Source organism: Artibeus jamaicensis, unplaced genomic scaffold (assembly GCF_021234435.1).
Source record: "Artibeus jamaicensis isolate MK-2021 breed Jamaican fruit bat unplaced genomic scaffold, CSHL_Jam_final contig_685, whole genome shotgun sequence".
In the NCBI taxonomy this organism is placed as follows: Eukaryota; Metazoa; Chordata; class Mammalia; order Chiroptera; family Phyllostomidae; genus Artibeus; species Artibeus jamaicensis.
Window position 1 is genome coordinate 35,861,976 of NW_026521924.1, and position 9,502 is coordinate 35,871,477.

General features: G+C 58.9%; 1 protein-coding gene across 2 annotated transcripts; it reads right to left on the reverse strand.

Moving 5' to 3' along the window:
* TCFL5 (transcription factor like 5) lies at window positions 1–9,183 on the reverse strand. 2 transcript variants are annotated; one of them, XM_053671369.1, is made up of 6 exons: window positions 8,465–9,183; window positions 7,743–7,929; window positions 6,898–7,060; window positions 5,277–5,523; window positions 4,377–4,518; window positions 1–750 (listed from the first exon to the last, which is right to left on the reverse strand). In XM_053671369.1, the coding sequence occupies exons 1-6, from the start codon at window positions 9,121–9,123 to the stop codon at window positions 628–630; spliced, it is 1,521 nt and encodes a 506-aa protein (XP_053527344.1). In that variant the 5' UTR covers window positions 9,124–9,183; the 3' UTR covers window positions 1–627. The 2 variants fall into 2 exon arrangements, with proteins under 2 accessions (XP_053527344.1, XP_037009411.2); XM_037153516.2 differs by having other exon boundaries at window positions 5,277–5,526.
* Window positions 9,184–9,502: the final 319 nt, after the last annotated feature.

A 9,502-nucleotide genomic window follows, 5' to 3' on the forward strand; every position in this document is an offset into this window, starting at 1 on the left:
TCTGAACACTATAGTTTATTACACAGAAAATAATGTCTCTCAGCGTGGAGGCGAGGTCGGCAAAGCGACCCCTGCCCCCAAAAGCATCTCTTCTATGGACGAGAGGGGCCCGAGGGGCGTGCTGGGCGCCTCCGGCCGAGGCGGAACGCAGCCGCGCTCCACAGCCAGGGCGTGCAGCCGGAGGTCGTTACAAGGGGAGGCGATAAACAAATGAAATAAATTTCCAACTACTTCTAGTGAAGAACATTTTGACTTGTTCCAATTGCTAAGGGGGCATATTTAAATGTCAATAAAATAAGTAAAAAGCGGTGTGCCTGGTAAGACTAAAGAAATTATAAAGGATGTTAATTTTTGAAGTTATCATGTTACGAAAACATGATGGAATCAGACGGATAATTGAAACAGTACTTACTAATGTCAGGGTGTCTTCACCCTGAATGGTCTAAGAGGACACTGGTGGACAGATGCTCTGTTTCAGATCAATATTTGTAGAGACTGTGCTTTCGGAGTCCCCCCTGGAGTCCCACTGGAGTCGCGTTCGGAGTTGGCGTCGGCGTGAGCCCCAGGGCTGCAGGCGTGCGGGGCCGGGAGGGCCGAGTGCTTCCCAGGAACCAGCGTCCCCACGGGTCACTTGATCTCCATGGCGGGGCTGCTCTGCAGACTCTCCTGCGTGGGACACGCCACTAGGGAGTCCGGTCTGGTCAGCTTTAGCCTCCTGCCGGTTTTACCGCAAAACACACTCTCAAACTCCTGCGGACGAGAAAAGGGCGCCGACTCAGACGGAGCACAGCCGCCTTCGCGCCCAGGAGGCTGAGGTTCAGAGCCGAGCCACTTCCAATCACAGGGATGTCGGGGTGCCACCTGCACACTCGTGGCGCATCTGTCAGGGTCACCGGACAGAACCAGACACCAAACATTTCTGTCGCACGGCCACAGTGCCGTGGTTCGCACTTGGTTTGCCAACAGCTCCTCGAGGGCCTGGCCAGACTGCAAAGCCGTCTCCTATTCCACTGACTATTTTTTAGAGAGAGAAGCACTGATTGGTTGCCCCACTTACTGAAGCATTCATTGGTTGATTCTCCCATGTGCCTTAACGGGGGGATTGAACCCACAACGTTGGTCTATTAGGATGATGCTCTAACCACCTGACCTATCTGACCAGGGCAGAATTTGCCTTTTAAAATAGCTAAACCGAAGTCAAAAGCAAAACCACCATTTCTCAGACAGAGGAGTCCAAGCAGAGATCTTCGAAGCTGTCTTCACATGTGAGGCTGGCCCCGGGGGCGCCTGAACTTCCAGGCCAGAGGGGTCACCCTGCAGCTCCGCCTGCACTCTCCCGGCCTGGGGGACCCAGTCACGGGGAGCTGGGGGGGCTGTGAGGCAGGGCCGCGTTCTCATTCACTTCTCTCAACTAGCATCTGCTTTCAACAAAACATCAGGGGAAAAGCTGAGTTTTAAGGGGGTTTCACAATTTATCAAAACACCTCAAACCCTAGCTAGTGTTGCTCAGTGGATTGAGCACTGGCCTGCAAACCAAAGGGTTCAATTCCCAGTCAGGGCACACACCTGGGCTGCAGGTGGGGTCCCCAGTAAGGGGCACACGATAGGCGACCACGCAGATGTTTCCCTCCTTTCTGTTTTCCTCCCTTCCCCTCTCCATAAAAGTACGGAAAAATATGTGGCCAGGCAGGGCCACAGCCATGATGACGGGATCTTCAGGGCGCGCAGGCAGCTGCATGAGGCCGGCGATGTGCGCAGGCATCCGCTGTGCCGTGGGCTCATTAGAGGAAGGACGCCAGGCACTGACTCGCCGACAAGGACCTGCCGGCAGCCACAGCTGGTGCAGAACGTCTGGTGGGCTCTGCCCACCATAGTTTCTCCCTTTGGGGGGGGCTCCAGCCAGAAGCCGGAGCACTCCCTGATCCCCCTCCGGCACCCCACGTCCCCGAGAGCGTGGCCCCTGGCTCCCCGGCAGCACCCCACAGTCTAGGCACTCGGCTCTGCCGCCCCAGCCGGGGGCTTCACTGTCACTCCTGCCCCAGCCTCTCTTCCCTGGAGCCCCGGCTCCCCACACAGCAAGGTGCCCACAAGACCAAGCAGACTGGGCCACTCCGGCCTGACCCTGCAGGCCCACCGCCACAGGGCTGCACGGCCGTGTTGCCTCCTTGAGACACTGGGGACAGCCGCCCACAGGCCAGTGGAGTCTCTGCCTCGTTCAAAGTGCTGGGTTGGCCAAAAAGCCCATTTAGTTTTTTCAGCAAAATAAAAGACATCTTTCACTTTCACTGGGAACTACTGATTTGCACATTCTGAGTGAGGCGGCCCTCTCCCACGTGGCGTAACGTTGATATTCTCAAATGGTGTCTCGACTGGATCGCTGTCAGCTGCAGCTGGTCTGTGCAACCACGCAGCACCGTCCAGCGACAGACTTCGAAAACCACCTCCGGCACGTCCGGTCAGTCACAGCAAGCACCTTCTCCCCCCGCTGCACAAAGCCTCATGCATTACAGTGCGCTTTTACCTTTGTTGGAATAACAAAGGCTAATATGCTGAAAACGTCACTTATTTTTTTCCAACTTCAACATTACATGGCTAAAACCCTGGCTGGTGCAGCTCAGTGGATCGAGCACCAGCCTGTGAACCAAGAAGTTGCTGGTTTGATTCCCGGTCAGGGCACATGCCCGGCCTGCAGGCCAGGTCCCCAGATGGGGGGCGAGAGGCAACCAGGGGACGTGTGTCTCGCCCATTGATGTTTCTCTCCCTCTCTTTCGCTCTCCCCCCTAAGAATAAATAAATAAAAAGCTTTTAAAAAGTGAAAATAAAAGAATGGCTACACAACAGCTCACCAATTTTGATAAGTTTTTTTTAACTGCACACTGATTTGACAGCTGTCACAACACAACCTAACAAAACTGTTCCAAATGAAGTCAGAGACAACTGGGCGCCCCTGGGGCTGACGAGCGAGCTCTGTGGCCGGCCCAGCGGGGCTGCGCGGAAGCCTGGCTGAGCAGGAAAGGTCTGCGGAGCAAAACGAGCACCAAAGTCACCCGGGCGAACCACTGCGGTCTCACGCGTCGCAGCGGGAAAACAAAACATTCGGGCGGGTAAGAGGGGGAGTCACGGACAAAGCGTGAAGCCCGTGTGCGTGGGGGCTGACGACTTCCTGACCCCCAACGCTCACGCACCTCCCTGCAGCCCGCTCTGGGTGGGCCCCAGGGTGCAGCACAGAAGGAAGGGCAAGTTCAATGGAACCGAATTTCGGAAACATTCCGGAAGGAAAACATCCGTGAAACAGGACGCCCATCAGCTATTAATCTATTTCAACTTAGTGTGGGGGACACATATGTGTGTGTGTGACTGTGTGTGTACACACACAGGTAAGGGTTTTGTTGCTGTAATGCCTTCCTTGTACTTGAATGAGTTGTATCAATAGTTTTCTAACAGGTACAACACAGAGGCAAACATTATATCACTTACAAAATGTAACGGCTTTGCTGTGCAGAGGTAACCAGCCCACCTGTACCAAATGGTAAAGAGTGACTAACTGCAGACACAGTGGCCGTTGAAGGAAGCCTGACCTACGTGCTGCCCGGAGACGCAAGGACACAAGGAAAGCCACTCGGCGGGGGCACAGACCGGGACAGGCACCTGGACCTCGGGCACTTGGAGGCGGCAGGTGCTGTGGAAAACGGCTCGCTCCGCCCTCCGACCCCACGACAGCCCACAGGGGGCGCAGGCTCTGGTCCACAAAGCCTCATTACCTGCCACCCAGACCCCCAGCCCTGCGGCTAGCGCCTGAGCTGAGGTCCCCAAGCCGGGGTCCCCAGTACCACCTCCGCTCTCCCCTCTGAACCAGGGGTGGGGCAGGCAGGACCCACATGGAACAGCCGGTCCAATGGGAGCCAGGCCGCGCTCTCACTGGCGGCACGAGGAGCCGAGGTGCTCGGACCCCAGGGCCTAAGTCACCCACAGGCACCCAGACCACGCAAGTGTCTCTCTCCTGCCCTCTGATCTCCAGACCATCTACTTGACATTTATCTGCCTTTTTTTTGGGGGGAGGGGTCTATTCCCGCTTCACCCCTTTGGGTTTTCTGAGTACAAAACCAAAGATCTCCCCCTCCAGGTCGCTAAAGCCCCTTCATGCCCAGCACCACCCACTGCATACAGCAGGCACTCAACCTGACACGACCCTTCACCTGAGTCATTGTCACTCTGCCTCCAAGTGAACAAATCCAGGCTGTGGCCACCATGTTCACCACGACAAGCCCTGTCGCCAGTGCGCAGAGCCGTGCTCACAGCGAACATCAGGTTCCGGGACTCGAGGGACAGTTTGGGACCTTTGGGGAAGGAGCCGGAGCCCCGGCCCGCAGACGTACCTTCTTCAGAGAGTCACCGTGCCTCTCCTGGATGTACTTCAGGAACGCGGTGGTCCACTGCAGGGTCGTGGCCTTGTCCGTCTCGGCGTTGCAGAACGGGACCAAGAGGTTCAGCTCATCACAACAAATGCGGATCCTGCGCCTGCGCATGACGAGGCCGATGAGCTCTGTGTGAGAGCCGCTGCCTGAGAGCTCCCCCCCCTTCGATTCTACACAGAACAGCGCAATCAAATCTACAGATAGAGCGACTTAAATGTAACAGTTTCAGTCTCCTCCGTCCCCAACATTCTCAAAAGAACCGGGACACACTGGTGACAAAGGTGCGGGGGATCTGGCCAGGGAGTAAACCTGCCCATCGGGAAGCACTGCCCAGGAGGCTGGCCCGCTGGCCTCTGGGAACTTGGACTGCGGGGGCGGGGGACCCCACCGTTGGTTAAGTGGGGCTCCCAGTGCCTAAGCGGTTTGCACAAGCGGTTTGCACAAGCAACACAGTCTGTGTGAAGTACGGGCTTTCCTTCTGTGTCAGCCGCCTGGCCATGTGCCCACAGGGGACGCCCACAGGACTGACCCCGACACAGTCCCCGGCACTGAGCCTGCTGGCAGCAGTCCCCGTGTCCCAGACCTCGGGGCTGGGGGGAAGTGCCCCTGAGGGACTCCCCTGGGTGGGGGCCCTGGTCCCCCCCCACGCCCCGGGAGCCTTTGCCAATCTCGTAGCATCTTTTCTCTGTAATGAGTCAAAGCCATGAGCCCTCCTCACCCACCAGGCGGGTCTGGGGAGTACCCAGCAGGGCCCAGCCCGTGTCCCCTCCTCCTGCCGACGTTTCTCCCTCTGAACACAGTCGCAGCTGCTCTTGTCTACGCAACAGGGCGCCCACCACTTCTAACGCACGTGCACCTCACCTTCTGTCCCTCTCCATGCGGTTGTGCCTCTCCCTGCGCTGCGACCTGCCACCCGGGGCGCTTGGAGCCTGCTCCCCGGGGTGGGGCTGCGACGGCTCCGTGGATGTGGGCTGCCAGGGGCCCGGCGCCGCAGGAGCGCCGTCCCCCACGTTCTGAATCTCTCCCAGGGCTCTTCGCTCCACACTGGCGTCCAGCTGCCGCACCCTACTCCGATTCCTCTTATTCATTGCTTGTTTGCACAGCGCTTCTTCTTTGCAAAAGAAAAAAACACAGGTACTTTAATTCTTTATTTTCCTTAACTGATCTACCTTAAAGCTAACATGTTTGGCATCTTCAATCCAAGACATAAACATTAGTGAGTAAGGAGCAGAGACCCGCAGAACACGAGCTGGACCGAGTGGCCGGTCTGTGTGTCCAAACGCCAAACAGCACAAACCCAGAACCACACTGCGACTCGCTGAGTGTTGCCAACAATCTCGTCAAAGCCACCTCACTAATTGACAGGCGTTAACTGTCCTCTATGAACAGAAAAAGCAAGAAGTTGCTTGATTTTTCTGATGTGCAAAGTGGGGGGAAAACTGGAATTCTAACATGACAACTGTCGTTCTACCTGCAGTTCTCAGAAGAGGACAACAGCTAAGTGGCTCAGGATTCAATACCCTGTCCCCTAACAAGCGAGTCTCCTCACGAGGGGGGATCACATCATCGCCCCGGCCCGGGCTAAAGAAAGACGTCAACTCCACACCAAACACGCCAGCAGACGTCTGACTGCTGTGCGGGGGGCCACATCCCCGAGAAGCCACACAAGGCCACGTCTGAAAGTCCCTCAGCACAGTTCTGCCTGTGGACACTCCCCAAGGGGGACAGACAGGTCCACAGGCACAGGTCAAATTTTACCGTCTGCCGCGCAGTCAGCACAGGGACATTTTAATGTCACCCTCACACCCAACAAAGGTCAACATATGTTTCTGCAGAAAGTGTCAGAAAAACAAGGGAAAACTAATTGTCGCCACAGGAGAAAGCAGCAGCCTGCACCCCACGCTGTGTTCACCGGCTCTCGGAGAAGCTCGGGGTGAGCCGTGCAGTCGTGGTGGGCCGTGGTGGGCCACTCAGTGGACGTGAAAGACGGTATGTCTTCAGGGGGAGAGGGACTGAGCGTGATGGTCTGTCTCCGAAACACCCACATCACGCTACCTCCGCTCACTGCCGACCCAGGCCTGGGTCCATCTGCAGGTTGGCTCCCAAAGCTTCCAACAGACTGCAGGCCCCCGCCTCACCCAAGAGGTACAAAAGAAGAGGGAAAAAACCTATGTGCCTTGATGGCCTGAAGGTCACTGGAAATTTATGTAAATCTCTTAAGAGTTTTTGTGTTCGCATGTTACTATTAAGAAAAGGCAGCCCTGAACTCCCTGTGACTGTAACTCTGTGATTCAGGAGCATGCTCCAAGTGAGGTGGCAGGGAGTGGGCAGGAATGGAAGGAGCCCCGAGATGAGGTAAGAGTCACTTCCAAGACCATTCACCTTTATAAACCACCCGCCTCTCCCCACAGGCCCCAAGGACTAGAGGGCAAAGGTCAGGCAGCAGCAGAAGGACCCCCCCCCCCCCCACTGGGTGGCTTACCTCCCACTCTAACCCAAACCTGCTCGGGCAAAGCTTTGTTTCTGCCACCCAAAGTCTGCTTGGCGGGCTCGCTCTCTTGTTGGAAACAGAAGGAAAACGCTCTGGGCGGTCCGATGTCCTGATGCTTGGCAGCCTCGAGTACAGGACAGGAGTTACTAGAACTCTGGAAAAGACAAAGCAAGGGAACTATGTTGATGTGTGGTTTCTTTCTTGCACAAATAAAATGCACTCAGCAGAAGTGACATCAAAGCCATTCACAGGCCAGAGAAAGAGCTTTGTGCACCGAGGACTTCTAAAAGTCCCCAAATCCATATGTGGTCTCAATTTTAAAACAAGCTCAACCTGGCTGGTGTGGCTCAGTGGATCGAGCACCAGCCTGCAAACCAAAGGCTCGCCAGTTTGGTTCCCAGTCAGGGCACAGGCCTGGGTTGCAGGCCAGGTCCCTAGTAGGGGGCGGGCTAGAGGCAACCACACACTGATATTTCACTCCTCTTTCTCCTCCCCTTTCCCTCTCTCTAAAAATAAATAAGTAAAATCTTAAAATAAAGGTAAAATAAAGCCCTGGTGTAGCTCAGTGGATTGAGCACGGGCCTGCAAACCAAAAAAGTGTTGGATTCCCCATCAGGGCACATGCCTGGGTTGCAGGCCAGTTCCCAGCAGGGGCCAGTTCCCAGCAGGGGATGCACCAGAAGCAACCACACATTGATGTTTCTCTCCTTCTCCCCTTCCCTTCCCTTCTAAAAATAAATAAATAAAAATTTAAAAAATAAAAGTAAAGTAAAATAAGCTCCACGGAAGGGAAAGGCCTCTGGGCCGCAGGTAGCAGAGACCCCCGCTTTGCGAACCTGTGTCTGTGAGAGGCCGGCGCCTGCCGCAGAGGAACAGGCGTTGGCCGTGAACAGGGGGTAGGTGAGCTGCAGTGTGGTGGCAGCACCCGCCGTCTTATTTTTCACTAACGTTGTGCATTTGTTTTGCTGTTGATGAAGAGGAACGTTCACTAACTCTGACGGGTGTCGGATAAGAGTCACCAAACTGCCAAGACAAAAGAAAGCCCAGAAACACGTGAAGATGTGGTGGTGGGAACGCTTCCTGACACGCGGCCCCACCCACCATCAGTCCCTTGCTAAGGACAACACGGCCTATTCCAGACAGCAACGCCCCCATCAGGACAACCTCCGCAAAGCGACTGCCCGCAGGTGTAGGGCCAGCTCCCGCCTTCTCCCTGCCAGAGGGAGGGGCTGTGTGTCCTCTCTCCTGGTCTCGCCCTTGACCCCACACTCCTCTGAGAGCCAGCCTCCAAAGTCACGACAGTGCATAACGTGGGGGGAGACTTCAGGGTGGGGGGGTGGGTGGAAAGCTGAGGGGTCACTGCACTGCCCCATCGCTGCAGGGGAAGCTGCTTGTTCCACTCAGAGCCTTGCTCGCCGTGCATCTCCCGCACGCAGACCGGAGGGCCTGCTTCCTGGGGGATGGCAGTCAGAGGGGAGCCCGCGGCCCTGCACAGGACCCCCAGCCTCCCTCCACACCCCGACCCCGCGGGGCCAGCCCTCCGCCCCCGGGCACCTACTTGTTGAGCGCCACGCCGGGCTCAGGAGGCTCTGCGCCGCGCGGGGCGGGCGGGGGCTCGGCGGGGATGCTGTTGAAGCGGTCCTCCAGGCGGACGCGCACCGCCGATTTGGCCCGCGCCTCGGGGGCGCCCTCCGCGGCCGACGTGTTCTCCTTGCCGGTGGCGTCGGGCGCCTTGGGCCGCGCTGCGCCCGGGCCGTCGGCGCCCGGCGTCTTCTCGGCGGCGGCGGGAGCAGGGGGCGCGCCCGCCTCGCTCAGCAACATCATGCGCAGCTCCTGGAAGTCGATGTGGCCCAGGCACGGGTTGGCGCCCGCGAAGCCGCCGTCGGCCAGCGCGGGCGGACACAGCAGTGGGTACACGGGCGCCGCGCCGCCCGCCGCCGCGCCCCCCGCCGCCGCCGCGCCCCCGGCCGCCGCGCCGCCCGCCGCCAGGAAGGCCGAGTTGAGGCGCGTCTCGAGCTCGCCCTCGGCCGCCGCCTCCATGTGCGAATAGAGGATGTGCTGCAGCTGCGTGTACTCGACCTCTGTCATCTCCACCAGGCTCAGGTCGGTGGTCGTGAAGCTCAGCCCCGTCTCGCCCAGCGCCGCGTCCGCGCCCTCGGGGCCCGCCGGCCCGCCCGCCTGCGCCTGCGGCGGCTCCCGCGGCCCGGGGCCCGACATGCCGGCGCCAACGGCGGGGGGCGCGCGGCGGGCAGGCCGGCGACAGACCCGCTCGGGCGGACGGCGCGCCGGAAACCGCCGGCCCAGCGCGCCTGCGCGGCCACGCCCCCAACGGCAGCCCCTCCCCCTGCGCGCCCCTTGCCCGCAGGCCCTGCCCTCCAACCGCCCGCCCCTCGCCCGCGGCGGTCGGACCCGGGCTGCGCGCGCACGCGGGGGTGAGGGGCGGGGCCGGGCTGCGCGGCGCCCACCTCCGCGGGCCAGAGCCCCTCCACGGCGGGTTCCCGGAGGTGCGTGGGGGGGCGCGCCGTCTGCGTGCGCCTCAGCAGTAGACAGGTGAAACGGGGTCCCGAGGCCAGGTGTGCCGGCTGGGAAGTCCGAT